Here is a 19,761-nt window from a genome sequence, read left to right on the forward strand (position 1 = left end):
TTTCTTATCGTAAAAAAATTGCCGGAAATGTGAAAAGATACGAAACCATCACTAAATAAAAATTTCCCATTGCAAGACGAGATAGTGACACGACACCGGTAGTCTGGTGAAGATAAAACAAAAAATTACATCTACAGGTATACTCTAGATAATAAAATAATGTTACCGCTTCATAAAGACGATGGTAGCTACCGACCTGGTTGGAGGATCAAAGAAAAATTCATGGGATGGATGAGGTAACGTGCATCATCTGTTGTTGTTGATGAGCATGGCATATGTTCATATGTTATGCATGTTTACTATATTCATGTCATGCAAATTGTGATCTGCAGATATTTTTAAAAATTTTATGTATAGTAGATAAGATTGATTTTATAATAAAACTTTATTCATATTTAATTATCATTAGAAATCTTCTTAGCTTTAATTATTTATGCATAAAGTATTCTATAAAATGAAATTTAAAAAATTAAAACCACACAATGAAAACTGTTGAAAAATTGAAATAAATTATGATTAAACAATGACATTTGGATTTAAACAATGAATTGTCATGTGTTTTTTCTCTTTGCAGGTTGATATTTTCGGAGAAGACTTCAAGAAATATTTTTTTCTTTCTTTTACTGAACTTATCATTTGCTTTTGTGGAACTCCTGTATGGGGTTTGGACTAATAGGTAAATATAAAGCAGTCTGTTTGAGAAAATTTTTGTTCAATGTATCTAAATAAATTTCAATAATTTGCGTGCTATTTTAATATTAAAAAGAGACAATATTAGAATGAAATGACACTAAACGTTGTATCTTACCGCAAATGCATTTTAGATGGGGTTGCTTTTGTAAATGTATTCATTTTCATTTTGATCCTATATACTAATACTATTACAGATGGATATAAAATGTACCTTTTTAAAAATAAAAATTACTGGTACACACCCAGATCTATAGTGTTTTGTTGGATAGATTTATATTGTTTTTAATTTTTTAATATATTGAAAAATAAATTTAGATAATGGATTTCCTTTTCATTGTAGTCTTGGGCTGATTTCCGATTCCTTCCATATGTTTTTCGATTGTACGGCCTTGTTAGCGGGATTGGCAGCTTCAGTTATTTCCAGATGGAGGGCAAATGAATCATTCTCTTATGGGTAAATACATTACAGTACATACATGTATTTTTTGATATCATGTTCCTTTTTGTAGAACCCCACTCTGTAGGTCCCCTTTGCTGATCAGTCTGTCTACCCATTACTCTTTCCATCTGATGTCAGTTTATATCAAAAAAATATTTCTATTTTATATTGAAAAATACTTTCTTTTTTCCATGGCTAAATTTGACCAAACTTCACACATAGAGTACCTATGTGTAAAGGGTTTTTGTGACCAAGTTTTTGATCAGAGGTCAAGGTTAAAATCACCTTTGTGTAAAATCCTTGTCTGATGCACATTTTCTCTTATCCTTGTATATGGCTCATACTTTACCTAAGGAGTGCCTGTGGGTCAAGGTGCAAGTCAGACAATATATCCATCTCTTTGTCCTTGCCTGGATATCCCTTGCCTGCAGTATATTTCTCTCCTTTATATGGCCCAATTCTTCTTAAACTTTATCTGTGTGTAAAGGATATGATACGTGATGGGTATGCTGTTATTTAAAAGCAAATTCCTAGGTCAAAGGTCAACATCATGGTAAAAAATTTATCTTTTTTACAATCTTTGTCTGACTTATGTCCTTTACTAAAAGTGGCACCCTTTGAGATTTTGGTTTTCATTGTTTAAAGAATATACAAACCTTAAAGCCAATAATTTAATGTTGTATGTTGAAAATTTTATTAGGACTGAAAGTTCAAGAATAGGGAATATAGCAACATGTATTTGTAAAAGATTAGATCCTTGAAGAAAATATAACTTATGTGTCTGCAATCTATATCAAAACAAAAAATATTATCTAATAAAGTTATGTATGTTGTAAACAGGTATGTGAGGGCTGAAGTTCTGGCTGGCTTTGTGAATGGGCTCTTCCTGCTTTTCATTGGATTTTTCATTTTCTCTGAAGCTATTGAGGTAATGATTTTGAATCTGTGATATTATTATTAGTTTATGAAAAGGAAGATCAAACATATAGTCTTTATATAATAAAACTCCCACAGAATTATCTCCATATCAGAACCAAAATGTTATATCAGTTTTGATAAAGATCAAGTTCAATGAAGTTCAATGTTACTTTCTACATTCATGTATAAGCATTGCTTTTTTGTAAAATGTACCATTATATGTGTAATTTAGTGTCTATTGTGTTTTTGATCAGCGTTTAGTGGAGCCTCCAGAGGTTAAACATGAGCGTCTTTTTCTGGTGTCGGTTGGTGGATTCATTGTGAACATGATAGGAATATTTGCGTTCCAACATGGACATGGACATTCCCATGGAGGAGGAGGTACATTGCCAATCAAAAAATTGTTTAAAATTTCTTAGATTCCATGTCAGCTCTCTTTCACAAAATGCTTGTATAATAATTACCTTTGTTCAATGTCTGGTAATTTTGCACAGTTCTGCATATAGGTAAACTTATGTGTATTACACAAAGCATCAGTGCGTATAAAATATGGAAGCAAGTTTGTGTAAAGAAGAGAGAGAGAGAGAGAGAGAGAGAGAGAGAGAGAGAGAGAGAGAGAGAGAGAGATATTATTCCCAAGAGACTCTTTTAATGCTTGTACATTCGTGGAGCAACCCTATATCACTCTTTTACTAAATTTTCCTGTTAATTTTTATATTGTGTGAAGTATTTGATACTTAAAAATTTGTTTTAATTTAGGTCATGGGCATTCACATGGAGGTCATGGACATAGTCATGGTCTGGGTAAGAGATTTTTAGTTGTAGCATTTTTCTTGGTCAAAACTCTATTCTAAAGACTTTAAAACTAGAAAAAAAATTAAGATCTTCTGTTGTTTTAATAGAATGGTGAAAAATTTTGACTGGTAGTATTGATTTTATTTCAGGTCTAGATTCTCCCGATTCTGATTGTTCTAAGGATGAAGGTCATGGTCACTCTCATGGGGACTCGGGTCATGGTCACTCTCATGAAGGAAAAGGTCATGGTCACTCCCATGGGGGAGACAGTCATGGACATTCTCACAACACAGCCAAGGCATCTCAAGCACAAATCATGCAGGGTATAGAATGGCTTAAACTCTTTTCAAGGTTTCTTGCAAAATAACCTAAATGTTGTTGCACCTTTTTATCACTTATTTTTTTTTGTATGCAGGTGTTTTTCTACATATACTGGCAGACACTCTAGGCAGTGTAGGAGTGATTATCTCCTCCTTACTTATATATTACTTTGGCTGGATGATAGCTGATCCTCTGTGTTCCATGTTCATTGCTGTCCTCGTTACAATAAGGTTTGAATCTGGTACATTTGTACTATAGTACTACTATCTGGAGGATCTCTCTTACACTTCTTTATGGTTATAAGGGACGCTGTCTCAATTTCAGCTGCAAATTTACAAAATTACATTTTTCTGATTCTAACATTTGCAATGCTTGAGTGAGGTATTTAAGGTCGACTAAAATTTTAACCCAGTAAAATTACATTAAATAATTAATTGATGTTATCTATTTACAGTGTCTTGCCTTTGTTAAGAGATTCTGTTGGGATATTAATGCAGAGGACTCCCAGAGAATTAGACCATGTGTTGCCCGGTTGTTATCAAAGAGTAAGAAATTTATCTTATGATATTTGTAGAAAGTACATTGAAGAACTTAAAGTTACTGTTGCCAATTTTTAAAGTTCTTTTGGGTGTAATTCTGTGGATTTGAAAGTCTTGTACATGTATTAATATAATTAGAATTTTCAGTTAAGAAATGCCTTTTTTTTAAGTGTTCTTTCTGTTTACCTATATATCTGTTTTGATAATGCAGTGTGTCTTTCTGGTCATATGCTGACAATGCACTAGATTTCTACCAAGGTTTGACTCTATGTTTTTGTGTCAGGTCTCACAGTTAGAAGGGGTATACAGTGTACAGGAGCCTCACTTCTGGACTCTGTGTAGTGAGGTGTATATAGGGACCATCAAGTTAGAGGTAGCCATGAATGCCGATACTCGATACATTCTAAGTCAAACGCACAACATTTTTACTCAGGTAAGAATCATTAGATGATCAGACTAATCAATCATTAGTTTACAAGATTATATACATCAAAAAAGTATACATGTAAATTCATCATAGTCAATTTTAAAACATGTATCAATTTCTTGAACCTTTGAGAGAATTTTTAAATAGATTAGTGTTGCAAAGTGTGTTTCTATGTACTTGCAGGCTGGAGTGAGGCAACTTTATGTACAAATAGACACTGCACCCATGTGATCCATCCATGAAAACTTTAGATCAAACACTTAAAATAATGGACATCAAACAAAGGTCATAATAATTCGTAGTTACTACTGAGCAACTGTTAACATTTTATTACATTTGGCGGACAAAACAGAAAGAGCATTAAACGCCAATTCAGCAGCCATGGCAGTGCTCAGTAGGGTGAGGGAGTAAATTTTGTTTAAGTGCCATCACTGTGGGGGCTTATGTAGATGTAGAAGTATTTGGGATTATGTCACTGTCATTAAACAGTGTGAAGACTCTGATCCCTGGAATGGTCGTCTTACAGGGGAGACTTCAGTGTCTTTGTCATATAGCTGTCTGTACGTGCATCATTGTGCAAGAGAGTGTCTGTGAAGTATGTGCCATTGTACTTGTCTGCAAGTGTGTGAGGTATTAAAGTGTTGTGACAAAAGTGCGATTGGAAAACAAGTTGCTTAATTTATTTTTTTATTGTTTTAAAAAAATATTTTTATAAGTATGAATGTAATTGTTTATATGTATGTCAAGCTTATGTGTAAAAAAAAAATTTAATGTGTATGAAACGGAATCACTGCCATGTCATTTAAGAGATCTGTGTATCTACGATAGGGTTGTATATTAAAAAAATCATTGTCCATGGTATATATGTCATGATTTGATTATCTAAAAGCAGTATAATTAATAAACACTATGGAAATAGCTAAATTATAAATGAAGGAATGCAGCACCTTTTAAACTTATACTTAATGGTGTTACGGCACAAATGTATAAACGAAACAGTTCAAAAGAATCAGTGTAGACAGCATTCTGTAAAAATAAACGTCTCTTATAAGTACTGATACAATCCTCAGCAGTAATGTTAAGTGTTTTAATTGCTTGTTAATGTCAAAGAGAGATATTGTTGGTGTTGATGAACGTTGTTGGATTAATTTGAAATTATCTAGTCTATGAACTGGTACCGTTGAAGGACCAAGACATTAAATGTACATAATTATAGTTTATATATGGTGCTGGTGCAATAAAGGCACAGCTTTTATGCTAAAATAAAATGCATTATTTTGTCTTTTTGTTTTCTTTTTTACTTGAAGTACACTTTCTCAGTGTTCAATTGTAACACTTTGTTTTAAAATATGTTAATATTTTGCCGACGGTGATCTGATAATTACTTCCGTTACAGCTTTAAATTTGTTATAACCGTGTTCGTTATGAACTGTAATTTTCTATAGGTTTTTATAAGAACTTTGCCGGGATATGAATAATTATTCGTTATAGCAGTAAATGCATTATGACTATGTTCATTATATTCAAGTTTTGCTGTAATTTGAATTAGTTGATGTTTAAGCACTTTCAGGTCAACCATTGCATAGTCACAGATCACACCAACATTGATGTATTATAATTTTTCATCAATGGCATCGACTTTAATCTTACAATTATAACAAACATTAAGAAGGGATAGGACACCCATTTGGTGATGATCCTTCTTGTAGAGCTCTATCCTATACATGTTTATTAATAATTTCTTCAAATGTAAAAATCACATTATATTCCTCCTTATATAAATATGTGTTTTATTGTGAGGAGTGTAATGTCTTAAAGCTGTAACATGTACTCTAAGGATATAAACTCTGCTGGTTAAGAGTAAGGTACTAAGTTTGAAACTCGCCAGATTATCAGTAAACAATTTCTAACGTTTATTATTGTAAAAGGACTACATATGGTTTGAGCCCAAAATGGCCCCCAAATAATGAACGTAGTCATTTCACTCTAATTGTTTGTTTTATTTGTATAGATATACATTTGAAGTTTTTTCATAAATTTCATTTTGATTAAGTGCCCGCAATTTAAAAATATTACATTTATACAAAGTTTATGTTTTCCCGCCATTTTCGCATTTTTAGCATAAAACAGCTTGTTTTCAAGCAGTTTTTTTTTTAATTAAAAAACATTAAGCAATTGCTTGAACAAACAAAATATTTTCACCAAAGTGTATCTCTAAAGTACTTATAAGGGACAACAAATTTGTTCTTGTTCAAAGGGTCGCTCTATATTTCCCATTTGAAAAAAAATAGGAAAAATGTCAAATATTGACAGATTTTGATTTAATTCTAAAAGTAGCGTCACTTCTGACATCATTTACTGACAGAAAGTGCATATAATTAAAATAAATAGGTGAAAAACATTTTATGTCAACTCTTCTAAAAAATAACACAAAAAAATTAATGTACCTGAAACACTTTAAAAAATTGCTAATATAAGGTCTTTCGATTGTCGCATGAAGTCATTGGGAGCATTCCGGAATATTTTACTGTTATAAGTGTTATGTGATGTATGGTTTTGCCAATCTTTCTTAATTTAACTTGTGTTTTACACATTTTAAGCTATGAAAAGTGAAATGACACTAATGTTTAACAATTTATGGAGGGTAGTTTGAGTTGAAATCACTGAATTCAATGAAAAACTGATAAAACCTTACATAGGAAAAGTTGACAGAGACTACAATGCATTATTTTTCACCTGGCAAGGTATTCATTTCTTTGCAGATTTCGATAGGATATATGAGTTACAAATGTACCAATTTTCAGTGAGTTTGCACCATTATTTTAGAAGTTATAGATGTTTTATGTTGCTAAACTGTACTTATTCATGGTTGAAAAAAATGTATCAAAATTCACTCTAACTGTGATGGCTTTCATACTGGCAATTAAGTTTAAATGGCCTTTAAATGTTAAAATACATAAAATAAAGGATTGCAATTAATTTCTTTAAAAAATTGCTTTATTATATAGAAATCAGTAAAAAAAAATGTGATGTGTGATTGGAGAGCAGTCATCGCTATAATGCGTTGAAAGTGTACCTGTGTTAGCTCCTACAGCATGAACAAAATATTTACAACATACCAATATTTAAAGGACAGGTGACACAAAATCAGTTTCTTCTAAAAACATTTTCTTTGATAAATATAAATCAGTTTATAACAATTTTTCCATTTGACTAGCATCAGATAAGAACACACAGCTCAATTAAGTGTGCTGAAAATCCCAGCTGCAACAGATCTCCGAGTTTTGCCGATCTTTAATGAGATAATTAAGAAACCCCTGTGTGTTATTCGTCAAAGATGACATAGTCAGCTATCGGCTACATAGTAAACAGAGCAATGGACGATTATTTACTTACACATACAGGATAGTGTATTTGTGTTCAAATGATGATTTTGAAATAAAGCACTAGCTATCAGATTAAACTGAATTGATTAAAAGCATATTTATTAAATAGCTTAGTGTATGAACCCTCCCTGAAAACAAAGTAGTAAGATTATAGGTTAATGGAGTTTTTGAGAAATTTTGTGTACATAAGATAGTGGTAATAGAAATTGAAAAAAAGTAATTAAATTAGAATGAATCTGAAGATTTTGTAATTGATAATCATTTATAGCAGATTATCATCCTGTCAGCCAGACAGGCAACAACTTGTTCAGATTCTCAGTATTCAGTAAATATATTGTTTGAATATGCAGATTAATCCAATCTTGCAGATCCAAAACATTGATTGCATGGAACAAGTTGATATCAATCTAAATATTTAAAAAAAAAAAAAAAAAATTCAACTGGGAGCACGATGAGTTGGATTTTTTTTATATCGCATATAAATCCTTTTTTGTGTACTATTTGTAACAATTAGTGTTGCTGTAAAAAAAAAATAATTCATTGTCCATCTGAATCTAATGTCAGTATATAAGAATTAAGTCATCAGTGTGCATAACAGCTCGTTTTTGGGCTTTTTTTAAGGTTTGATCAATAGAGAATAAATTATACACAACTCAGAAGTACTACCAAAAAATGATCTTCATAAACTATTAAAAGAAAGATCAAATTGCATTTGGATAAAATTCAAGGAGTCTGAGCTAGATTAGTACGTTTTTAAACCTGAATACTATGTTAAAAACTACTGTTTCAGTCTTAACTGATTTTGAAAATTGGTAGTTCTTTTAATTAAATTTCAATAAACAAACATGATCAAATACCATACTAAAAAATGAAATTAAAAGATGTTTGGGTTACTAGTATTGAGATTAAGGTAGACCCCCTGATTTTGTGGAACTAAAGAAATTTACAAATATATTTGCTTACATGCAAGTACCAGGATTTCTGGTAACACTTCTTAAATAAAAAAAAATCCTTTATTAAGTCCAATTAACTTAACTACGGTTTATTTAGGGTTTAAGATCCGGTGAAATTCCTGGTTACGAAAAGTCTCTATACATTATCACTTACTATGTGTTGACAAAACAAAATCCTTCCTTTAGCAACAATGATTCCATGTTTTTGATGATTTTTATCTTTTAAAAATGCAACATCTGACATGTATATTTTTTTCCAGCATGAAGCACATATAGATTAATGAAAAGTTAATAGAACAGGTCATATTTTTACTCCTATTCATAATTGCTGAGGAAACAGAAATGGGGTTTCTAAGCTTAGAATAACTCTGTTTATGTACAGGGTTCTCAAACTTTTAATAGCAATGAGCAAAAGTTAATGACTTCAGATTTTAGATAAGAGCAAGTTAGAAATCCCTATGATTGAAAGATACAGCGAATGGGCAGTGTGTCGGCTATTACGTCGCACCGAAGGTTTCCGATCTCAGAGGCTTCAGATATGCATATTGAGGTCACGCGTCTTATCAGCTCAGTAATTCAGCAATAGCTGTGAAACAGATGGGAGTAGTAAGGACAATTTTGCAGAAATTGTATCCCACTCACAATCCAACTTGGTGGTCAATGTTTTTGTGATTGTGTCACCTGTCCTTTAAGTTCAATTTGAATGTTTACATATTTAAACTTCAAATTTAAACAAATGTTTCACGGATTTAACCAAAAAAAAACCCATCAAGGGTGGAGAAACCTTAAGGGGGCAACATTTGACTAATATCATATACATTCTGTATTAATAGTTATTTGTAAATATAAAATAAAATTTTGAATTTCACCCATTTCCATTATCTCAAAGTACTGGGATGAGCCATTCCACTTAAAAGAAGAACAATTCCTGTCTCATACTCTGTGTTATTCCTACATCAAACTGGTTTTCAAAATTTCAAGAAGGTTTTAAGACCTTAAAATTGGAAAGTTGTACCATAATATATAATGTAGAACAATTTTTGGGATTTGACATGAAGTACATGTACATTAGGAACGGGATAAAACACAATTTTCATCGGAAATGATATTTCATAGAAAGAAAAATTGGATGTTAATGGTGTTAAAAAGTTGCCTCAGTATGTAGACAAATACACAAGTAAGCATAAATGCACTAATAAGTGCACTTGGCTTGGAGATATATTTTATAACTAAATGAACTGAAGTAAAAAATCCAGATACTTGTACATTAAGTGAGTTTATCATACATTGATGATTGACAAACAAGAATAATTTGATTGACAAACAAGAATAATTTAACTTTCTTTAGCTTTACTCTGCAGACTGTCAGCCATGAACAATTTTCCAAAACTCTGAGAAGCAAACTCCTCAATTTGATGACAGTAATTGTTAATCTGTCCCGCCAAAAGCAGGCTGTCCAGACGGGCTGGAGTGGGGATCGGCTTGAAGATCTTGTTGATATCTTCCTCAGGAAGTGCGGTATCTCCTTTCGATACTCTCTGTTGGTTCTCCTGTTGCTGTAATAGTAACAAAGGAAAAGTAAATAATCTCTGAAATTTGTGTATGATCAAGTGACAACATATGTGTCTCTTGTACATGTACAAAACAACCTTTAAAAAATAATTAGTATCAATAGGTAACTGGATTGTGTTGAGAACACTGAAAGTAATTTTAATTTCTATAGAAAAGAGAGAGAGAGAGAGAGAGAGAGAGAGAGAGAGAGAGAGAGAGAGATCTACTTGCTTACTCTTTTCTGTAGGTATTGTTGTTTTTGGATCAACTGAGAGAGAGAGAGAGAGAGAGAGAGAGACTTGCTTACTCTTTTCTGTAGGTATTGTTGTTTTTGGATCAACTGTTTTTGATATTGTCTCTGATAGTTCAAAAATCTGTTGGCATCCATGGCCACCTCATCAACACATCCCATCAACTGTCTCAAATTCTTTTCTAACATGGAGCTAGAAGTGAAAAGATGCTATTTATTATTACTTAAGTGAGAATTAAATTAGTTAAAATAAGTTTCTAACCATGTCACTTAAAGAAATTCACAAGGATTCCTGACTCTTTTTCTCCCACTGCCTAACAATTATCATCATTGCCACATGTTCAGTATAATTAAATTTTAAAAAACCAAGGGTTATAGAAGTTTATTTCAAGTAACACAAAATGGGTTTTATGTCTATTATTTTAGCTTCATTTTCTACCTATGGCGTCTTCACAGTATTCATTATACAATGTACATGTAAATGAACTATTTGAATTCTGTCTGATATATGAAAAAATTTCTGGTACAACTAACTACTCGTATTCGATAGAAACAATTAAACAATCATTCTTGTACCTCCAAAAAAAGAACACAAAACAAACCTTGTTGCCAAATCCAAAAAGTTGTAAGTCTCTTCTTCTCTAGATTTAGGACATTCATCTACTTCACACAACAGTGCATTGACCAGATGGGAATTCTTTACCACGACTGGTATTTCTTCAAACATTGATTCAAAACTAATGCTTGCTGCTTGTATAGCCTCAGGTGTGAAATCTCCATCCCTGTAGAAGTCCATCATTTTGGGTGTCAAACGGTAAGCTTTCAAGGCAACGAAACCCTGAGTTGTACGCAGTGGGTCTAAAAAAATTATGAAAGAAGTATTACTCAAACATTTGTGGGTACATTTGAATGTAGTTCAACATCTGTGGAAAAATCACAATTGATAAACAAATCTAATTTGACCAGGACTTATTTTTTTTGCATGTTTATCATGCAAGTTAAAGAGAAACATACACCACAATTTTAACTCCTTGAATTGCATTTCAGTACAAACTTAAAAGCAGTTGCTATTTCATCATGGTTGTGAAAATGACAAAATGTATGAAACTTTAGCATGATTTGTAATTCCTTACCATAAATCAGCACCACTGACTCTTCAATAGAGTGCTGGTAGTTAAATTGAGAATCAACAAAAGCTCTACTGATGAAGGAGCCAAACAAAGTGCTTTGATACCATCCAACATGAAGATGGTCAATATTCACATGCCTCAAATTCCTCATCATTTCCATCTGGTACTGAACTGTAAAAGAGACCAAAGTCTAAATATCTCAGGAAACAAGATTCTGCTTTCAGCATATGGATAAATATGTTTGTAAAACTCATTTTTTAAATCACTAATCTCAGCAAGATGTCTGGAAAACTGTATGATGTAAATAACAAATGGACAACAAATCAACTCTAGGAAGAATTCCTTGGCAAAATTCTCAATAAATATGATAAATGAGTGCACCATTAAAAAACATAGGTAATCACAGATTACAAAGCTCACCGAGACGAGACATCACCCTTATGAGACTTCACCTTTATGAGACCACCTTTATCATATTACATGAAAATCATACTTTATGATCTTGGATATTCATGGATTCTGTTTTGACACAATATCGTATATCATCTGTTACAAAATTGTATAATAATCATATGTTAATCGCTACAATATAAAATCAAATATTGCATCCTATCATATTTACAACATATATCATATAATACAATAAAATACCATAATAAACAATGATGAGATATGATATTGTAACATATGGTATGGCATTGTATTGTGTTATACGTTATTGTATTTGATCACATAATACAATATCATAATATATAAAACAATATAGTATTATATTACAAAATCATATTACATAATACATCATAACATATGATATTATATTGTATAATATAGTATGATATTGTATGATACTGTATCATTTTTGAAACCATATTATAAACCAATATCATATTATACAGTATCGTATGATACAATATTATATAATATTACAGTATCATATAATACAATTTCATGTGATATTATATAAATAGTGCCTGTTTGGGAGGGTAACAGTTGAAATTGACACCCCGAGAAAACCATTGTCAACCGACGCGAAGCGGAGGTTGACAATGGTTTTCGAGGGGTGTCAATTTCAACTGTTATCCTCCCAAACAGGCACTATTTATTTTGTTATACTGAATGTCTTTTTTAAAATTTTTAAGAAAATTTTACTGCTTTTATATAGGAATAACGTGAATTCTACAGCGAACCGTACGCGCATAATTTTCGCGCATGTAACATTTTTTAATGTTACCCGTTGCCAAGTGCGTTGCTAACGCTGAGGGTAATAGTAAATATTATTAACTGCGTCTTAACCAATCAGATTTCAGTATTTAACATGAAAGTATAACAAAATTCTATATTACAGAAACTAATATCATATTGTACAATATCGTATGATACAATATTATAGAATATACAATATTGTATCATAGGATACAATATTATATTTTGCAATATCTTATGTAATAGTACCATGTGATAAAATAATAAATTAATAATACAATATAATATTATACAATATTGTATCATAATATACAATACTATACATAATGATATCATGTTACAATATCATAATATATAAATAGTGCCTGTTTGGGAGGGTAACAGTTGAAATTGACACCCCGAGAAAACCATTGTCAACCGACGCGAAGCGGAGGTTGACAATGGTTTTCGAGGGGTGTCAATTTCAACTGTTACCCTCCCAAACAGGCACTATTTATTTTGTTATACTGAATGTCTTTTTAAAAATTTTTAAGAAAATTTTACTGCTTTTATATAGGAATAACGTGAATTCTACAGCGAACCGTACGCGCATAATTTTCGCGCATGTAACATTTTTTAATGTTACCCGTTGCCAAGTGCGTTGCTAACGCTGAGGGTAATAGTAAATATTATTAACTGCGTCTTAACCAATCAGATTTCAGTATTTAACATGAAAGTATAACAACATAAAATATCAAAAAAATTGATACAATATCATATCGTATCATATTTATATACTTTTTATAATATTACATATGATATTATATTGAATCATATTAAACAATATTGTTTCATACCATACAATACTATATCATAGGAATCATGTTGTATCATTTACCAACAAACACATCTATCTATCGAGCAGGTTTGAGTGAGTTAGGAGATTTCTTTAGCATCCTTGATAATGGAGATCAGGCTCTGCATCTGAAGCAACCTCTGCGTTTCATTTATAATATAGTTAAATCAACTATGCAAGCTATCATCTATAAAACATGTGACATGTTCCAAAAAAACTAAACCTCATCCAGCATCCAAAACCTATAGCGCAGATTCAGCATTCAAGCCTGTCTGGTGCATCAGTATGCATAAGACGCATCTCCATGCAAGTTTGGTGAAGTTCAGACCAGTAATAACTAAGATATTATCATCAGAGGGCACTACCAATTAAAACCTAAACCTGCTCCAGCATCCGCAACCTATGGCTAAGATTCAACATCCATGCCTGTCAGGTGCATCTGTATCATAAGACACACCATCCATTCAAGTTTGGTGAGGTTAGGACCTGTATTAACTAAGATATATTTTTTTGCATCCTTGATAATGGAGATCAAGGTCTGCATCTGAAGCTTCCTCTGTGATTCATTCATATTACAGTTTAATCAACTATGCAAGTTTGAAATAGTACTATTATCTATTAAACATGTGACCTGTTCCAAAAAACTTAACCATATCCAGCATCTGAAACCTATGGCTCAGACTCAGCATTCAAGCCCGTCAGGTGCATCAGTATCATAAGACACACCATCCATGGAAGTCTGGTGTAGTTAGGACAAGTAATAACTAAGATATGATCATCAGAGGACACCTGTTTCAAAAACTTTAACCAGCTCTAAAAACCTTAACCTCCTCCAGCATCCGAAACCTATGGCTCAGATTCAGCATTCAAGCCTGTCTGGTGCATCAGTATCATAAGACGCATCATCCATGGAAGTCTGGTGAAGTTAGGACAAGTAGTAACTAAGATATAATCATCAGAGGGCACCTGCAACAAAAACTTTAAGCAGCTCTAAAAACCTTAACCTCCTTCAGCATCTGTAACCTATAGCTCAGATTCAGCACTCAAGCCTGTCTGCTGCATCAGTATCATAAGACACACCATCCATGCAAGTTTGGTGAAGTACGGACCTGCAGTAACTTAGATATTGCTATCAAAGGGCACATGCAACAAAAACTTTAACCTGCTCCAAAAACCTTAACCTCCTCCAGCATCTGTAACCTATAGCTCAGATTCAGCACTCAAGCCTGTCTGCTGCATCAGTATCATAAGACACACCATCCATGCAAGTTTGGTGAAGTACGGACCTGCAGTAACTTAGATATTGCTATCAAAGGGCACCTGCAACAAAAACTTTAACCTGGTCCAACAACCTTAACCTCCTCCAGCATCTGAAATTTAGGACTCAGATTCAGCATCCAAGTCTTTCAAGTCTATAAGTAGGTTCAGATGCATCATCCATGCAAGTTTGGTGAAGATAGGACAAGTAATAGCTTGGATACAGGACCTGCAACAAAAACTTTAACCAGGTCCGGACGCCGACGCCGACGCCGACGCCGACACCGACGCCGAGGGTATAGCATAAGCTCCCCCTGACTTCGTCTCGGTGAGCTAAAAATGAATCTGAATATAGTTATACATTTCTAAAAAGAAAAATACCTTCATCAAAGTCTTCTTCTTCATTGTGTCTTGGGAAGGGAAAGCAGTTGGTAATCTCTAGGCGATTGTCCACCACTAATCCCAGAAGAACACCCTGTACAAGATCTGTGCCTCCCGCCCCCTCTTCCTGGCAGTGTTTGATAATTTTTAACACAACCTGCAAAACATACTCAACATTGACTTCATATAAACAGAATTTCACTGTTTCTTATTTCAATGTGAGTCAGACCGGTTTTAATTCTGGTGCCAGATAGCTCAGTAATTAGTAGGGCTGTCATGGGCCACCAAAATAACAAAAAATCACGGAACAATATGTTTGATTCAGATTCCATTCTGATTTTCCCGATTTCGGTTTGGTTCTGATTTGTGTAAAAGAATCTGTATTCTATAAAAAATGGCATCAAAATTGAAAGGTTCATTAATGTGGACTTGTTGTTTGTACTGAACATTGACTTGTATACAACTGGCAATGCATACTGATGGTTGTTAACTCATCCTAAAGAAAAATATCATGCAATTTAACTGTGTACAAAGGAGAAACACTAGTTCAAAGCCCGAAATCAAACTGAAATTTTTTTGTTCCGAACCAATCCAAAATTTTTTAGAAACATGACAGCCCTAGTTGGTAGAGCACCTGACTAGAGATTCAGGGGAATCACAGTCTGGTCCGTCATTATTTCTCCCATCCCATAAAATCAATATTTATGCTTTGGAAATAAAACTTTCTTTTGGGATGAATGGACATTTTGAGAGAATTTAATCCAACGCTGACTAAAACTAAATTATATCAGTTTATTAGTTGTCTGATTTTTTAAATAATTTGTTAGAAAAGCAATTAACTAAAATTCTACAATTGCTACCGCTCACCGGTTTGTTTACATGACATATTCTGAGAAAATTCGAAATACGTAATTTATGCTGAGCGATAATTCTGACTGAAAAGAGAGCGAGAAGAGTTACAACGTAAACTTATGTTAAAAATCAACATGATATGTGGTATATGGATTAAACAACTGAAGAGAAAATAGCCATACCAGTCCATCTATCTGAACATATTGCACAGGAACAGTTGCATGCTTCTTCGCCGACGCCATGACGGAAGTAAAGACTGAATCTTTTAGACGCTTAAGGAAGAGAAAATTTGCATTGCTGCAAGCGTCTCTTTCACTTCGTTAGGCCACTGTACATGCTGTAGATGAAGGTAGACAACAGTCTGTATAACAGTCTGTATACTTTAAAGGCTTGTGCATGTAGTAGAAATCTCATTTAATTTTTGAAGTAACATAAATTTATTTTGATTATCTTATCCTTAATCATATGGTCACATTTTGTTGTTTATCATGTTTCTCAGCATTTGATTTTCAAAAAAAAAACTCTATCAATCTATACTTTATCATCATTTGTAGCTATTTGTTTTACAGATATGAAGCCATGGGTATCAAACGCCAGAAGCAAGTACGGAAATCATTAGCATTTTACAAGAAAAACTTTGGATACTCTCCCCCATACTATGTTTTAGTGGACGGCACATTTTGTCGAGCTGCATTAAAACAGAAAATCAACATTAGAGAACAGCTTCCTAAATATCTAGAGGCAGAGGTCAACATCTGTACAACACAATGCATTCTTGATGAGTGTGAAGCCTTTGGTAAGAACCCCTTTATGAACAACTATGGTGTTTGCATATGTAGGGCCTTCACAAAAGCCCTACAGCATGTTCAAATTGAGTCCTATCAAGTACAACTCGAGAACACACCTTTGCACAACACGCAGTTGCGCAAACAAAACTTTACGCAACACACTATCGCACTGTCACAGAACACATCTACATATATGGCCAGAAATTAGTCCTGACTTTTACCCCTTTTTATTTGTAACCAGTAATATTGGTTATATCAGTAACAAACCATCCAGCGGAAAGAAAATAATCAGTTTTGTCATATATGTTACTTTTGTCACCAGAAAACAGTGCATTGTTACTGGTTACAAATGAAATGGGGTAAAAGTCAGGACTAATTTCTGGCCATATCTAACAAAACATGCAGCAAGAGTTTTGTGAAGTGGCATGTTGAGTGACAGCATAATGAAAAGTTGTGTAAAAACTGTAACAGTGTTAATAGTAGTAGAAGTTTTGCTAGCCAAACTGCATGACAGCACAATGGCTAGTTGTGTGAGGTATTGTTAGCGCAACATTAGGTTGTACAAAATTTTGCTGGTGCGACAAAATCTTGTGAAAATTGTGTGTTAGTGCAATGACCTTTTGTACAAAGTTGAGTTAATGCGATTGCATGTTGTGTGCTTTATATGGGTACCGGTATTTGCATTGGCGCAACAGTGTGTTATGTGAAGTTTAGTTAGAGTGACTGTGAGTTATCTGGGATACAGATGTTTATTTATGAAACTTTGTTGTCTTTCTAGGTTCTGTTTTATATGGACCCCTAAAAATACTTCAACAATATCAGAAAGCCCCATGTGGACATTCAAAAAGCATCAAAGGGGCAGATAAATGCATCCAGCACACAACCAAGAAGACTGTCAAGTATATAGTAGGAACACAGGTATAGTCGTTGCCTATCAGTATATCAATTTTATAGTACTGTAATTGATGTTTATATTAAAGACTTAGAATCTAAATGCATGTAGAATTTATTAGTAAAATGGGGGGGGGGGGGAACAAATGTATTTGTTCTCAGACACCACCATATTAGGTCAAATGCAGACATACTGATTATTTCATTGCCATATTGAAAGGGGGAATAGCTCAACTTATTAAGTTAAATTTTAAAATTAATTTATTCCCCTCTGCAAGTCCTAGCTGCAATAAAAATGGAAATAAGATACCTGCCTCATTATATCTTGAACTTTTTGGCTCAAGAACCAACAAATGAAATTTGTTTGGCCTTACAAAACTATTTGTATCTTGTTTGAAGGACCCTGTCTTAAGGGAAGTCTTACGGAACAGGACAGGACAGCCGATTCTCTACATAGCTTTCAATGCGATAATGTTAGAAAATCCATCCACAGCATCACTTATGGCAGCAGAAAAGAAAACAGAGACTGAATTAAAACCGACCTCACACCAACAGACTGTGATACAAAAACTAAAAATACAAACATTTGGAGATGAGAAGGAGGTTGTAAAGAAAAAGAAGAAGAAAGTGAAGGGGCCAAATCCACTTTCATGTAAAAAGAGTAAAAAAAAGAAAACTGATATAAAACCTAAAACTGGTTCAGAAGAGACAAAGAAACGCAAGAAAAGGAGGAAAAAACACAAGTCTGCTCACACTACTGAAGCTGTGTTATAGACTTTTGTACAATTGATCCAAACTGAACATCATGATTTAATACAGTGAGACACATACTGTACTGTTTAACTGGTAGTCATTTTTACACTTTCCTAATAAACTCTGTCCAAAGATATCCTCACATCATATTTTGCTTTATTGTTTGATATTTATAGAAACCTCAGGGTTTCAATGATATTTATTCAGGAGTGCTTATTCCTATAACTTTAATTTCTCTGTTTGTTTCCTTATTTTGACTTCATTATTTAACGTGCTCCCAAATCAGTGGGGGGCAAACTCCATGATAAGTTTATTTTCTATATGTACCGGTAATTTAAGAAAAATGTTAGCTGCGAAAAAAAGTGGATGTGGGGGGTGGGGCAGGCTCACCCTGATTTTTCCACATAAATCTGCTATGACCTTAACCTTAGATTAAGAAACTTGGTCCAAGGTCACTGTACACCCTTTACCTAATGCCGTCTTAATCATTATCCTAATTTTTGTTCTTTAATATTTTGAGACTTATACAGTAATATAAAACTGGTCAGTTGATGCATCTTGGAACTTCTGTTATGATGTTCCAAATGTAGGTTAACCAACTTAAATATATAAAAATTCATTACAAGAGGCCAATAGGCCTTAACAGTCACCTGAGTAGCATATAACCCATACACAAACTTGTTGAGGAGTCTCATAAATGCTTCTAATTAGGTTCCATTCTGGAGTAGAAAAATTATAAATTTGTAATGATGACCACCTCTTTGCCTGAATTAATTAAATCTTTCAAAAAGATCTATGAAACCTATAATTTTGGCGAAAAACTTAAAGATCTGGTCTACAAAATCATGAATTCAGTTTTCCTTTCAGGTGCGAGAGAGTAAAGAAGATAATTTTTTAACATATATGCATTAACACCTATACATCCATTTTGGCCCTGCCCTAGAGTCAAAACCCATACTCTAGGGGACATGAAATTTAAAATTTTAGTAGAGGACTTCTAGGTAAACATATATTAATATGAAGTCAGTTTTTCATACAGATGTGTGAGAAAAGAGAAGATGATTTTCAAACATTATATGCATCAACACTATATTGCTATATTGCCCCCCCCCCCCCATATCCTGAACCCTGACCCAGGGGCCATGAATTTCACAATTTAGGTAGAGGAGTTAGTGGACACCATAACCATTATTCAGTTTTTTTTGCCCACATATGTGGAAGTAAAGAAGATTTAATACATTTTTACTATATGGCCATATTGGCCCCACCCTAGAGCCTGAACCCCTGACCCAGGGGCCATGAATTTCACAATTTTGGTAAAGAGCTTCATGGACATTATAACCATGCAACCAGTTTTTTCCTCACGTGTGGTAGTAGAGAAGATTTTTGAAAATTTATT

The 19,761-nt window shown here is 33.2% G+C and overlaps 3 protein-coding genes across 4 annotated transcripts; 2 read left to right on the forward strand and 1 right to left on the reverse strand.

The window, feature by feature from the left end:
* The first annotated feature begins 67 nt into the window (after nucleotides 1–67).
* LOC105347294 (zinc transporter 7) lies at nucleotides 68–4,508 on the forward strand. The gene is made up of 11 exons (XM_034458157.2): nucleotides 68–236; nucleotides 575–676; nucleotides 1,034–1,147; nucleotides 1,973–2,060; nucleotides 2,305–2,431; nucleotides 2,810–2,854; nucleotides 2,995–3,168; nucleotides 3,261–3,396; nucleotides 3,621–3,711; nucleotides 3,989–4,138; nucleotides 4,316–4,508. Exons 1-11 carry the CDS (start codon nucleotides 160–162, stop codon nucleotides 4,361–4,363), a joined length of 1,152 nt encoding a protein of 383 aa, XP_034314048.1. The 5' UTR covers nucleotides 68–159; the 3' UTR covers nucleotides 4,364–4,508.
* Nucleotides 4,509–9,728: 5,220 nt separating this feature from the next.
* LOC105347281 (eukaryotic translation initiation factor 3 subunit H) lies at nucleotides 9,729–16,213 on the reverse strand. Its single transcript, XM_011456280.4, has 6 exons — nucleotides 16,113–16,213; nucleotides 15,079–15,235; nucleotides 11,406–11,573; nucleotides 10,875–11,130; nucleotides 10,330–10,465; nucleotides 9,729–10,027 (listed from the first exon to the last, which is right to left on the reverse strand). The coding sequence occupies exons 1-6, from the start codon at nucleotides 16,170–16,172 to the stop codon at nucleotides 9,806–9,808; spliced, it is 999 nt and encodes a 332-aa protein (XP_011454582.3). The 5' UTR covers nucleotides 16,173–16,213; the 3' UTR covers nucleotides 9,729–9,805.
* LOC105347282 (rRNA-processing protein UTP23 homolog) lies at nucleotides 16,175–18,504 on the forward strand. Of its 2 annotated transcripts, none has more exons than XM_011456281.4 (4): nucleotides 16,175–16,279; nucleotides 16,500–16,726; nucleotides 17,497–17,636; nucleotides 18,009–18,504. In XM_011456281.4, the coding sequence occupies exons 2-4, from the start codon at nucleotides 16,510–16,512 to the stop codon at nucleotides 18,381–18,383; spliced, it is 732 nt and encodes a 243-aa protein (XP_011454583.3). In that variant the 5' UTR covers nucleotides 16,175–16,279; nucleotides 16,500–16,509; the 3' UTR covers nucleotides 18,384–18,504. The 2 variants fall into 2 exon arrangements, with proteins under 2 accessions (XP_011454583.3, XP_011454585.3); XM_011456283.4 differs by lacking the exon at nucleotides 16,175–16,279 and adding an exon at nucleotides 16,304–16,328.
* Nucleotides 18,505–19,761: the final 1,257 nt, after the last annotated feature.

This window comes from Magallana gigas, chromosome 7, assembly GCF_963853765.1.
Source record: "Magallana gigas chromosome 7, xbMagGiga1.1, whole genome shotgun sequence".
NCBI classification, from domain to species: Eukaryota; Metazoa; Mollusca; class Bivalvia; order Ostreida; family Ostreidae; genus Magallana; species Magallana gigas.

Excerpts from the sequence above, each read along its gene's own strand:
- LOC105347281 (XM_011456280.4), bottom strand. The coding sequence starts at position 16,172 with ATGGCGTCGGCGAAGAAGCATGCAACTGTTCCTGTGCAATATGTTCAG. Across the intron at positions 11,574-15,078 it reads AGAAGAAGACTTTGATGAAG|TTCAGTACCAGATGGAAATG; the intron begins GTATTTTTCTTT and ends TCTCTTTTACAG. Across the intron at positions 10,466-10,874 it reads TTTTTGGATTTGGCAACAAG|CTCCATGTTAGAAAAGAATT; the intron begins GTTTGTTTTGTG and ends TTTCACTTCTAG.
- LOC105347294 (XM_034458157.2), top strand. The coding sequence starts at position 160 with ATGTTACCGCTTCATAAAGACGATGGTAGCTACCGACCTGGTTGGAGG. Across the intron at positions 677-1,033 it reads TATGGGGTTTGGACTAATAG|TCTTGGGCTGATTTCCGATT; the intron begins GTAAATATAAAG and ends TTTTCATTGTAG. Across the intron at positions 2,061-2,304 it reads TTTTCTCTGAAGCTATTGAG|CGTTTAGTGGAGCCTCCAGA; the intron begins GTAATGATTTTG and ends GTTTTTGATCAG.
- LOC105347282 (XM_011456281.4), top strand. The coding sequence starts at position 16,510 with ATGGGTATCAAACGCCAGAAGCAAGTACGGAAATCATTAGCATTTTAC. Across the intron at positions 16,727-17,496 it reads TGATGAGTGTGAAGCCTTTG|GTTCTGTTTTATATGGACCC; the intron begins GTAAGAACCCCT and ends TTGTCTTTCTAG. Across the intron at positions 17,637-18,008 it reads AGTATATAGTAGGAACACAG|GACCCTGTCTTAAGGGAAGT; the intron begins GTATAGTCGTTG and ends TCTTGTTTGAAG.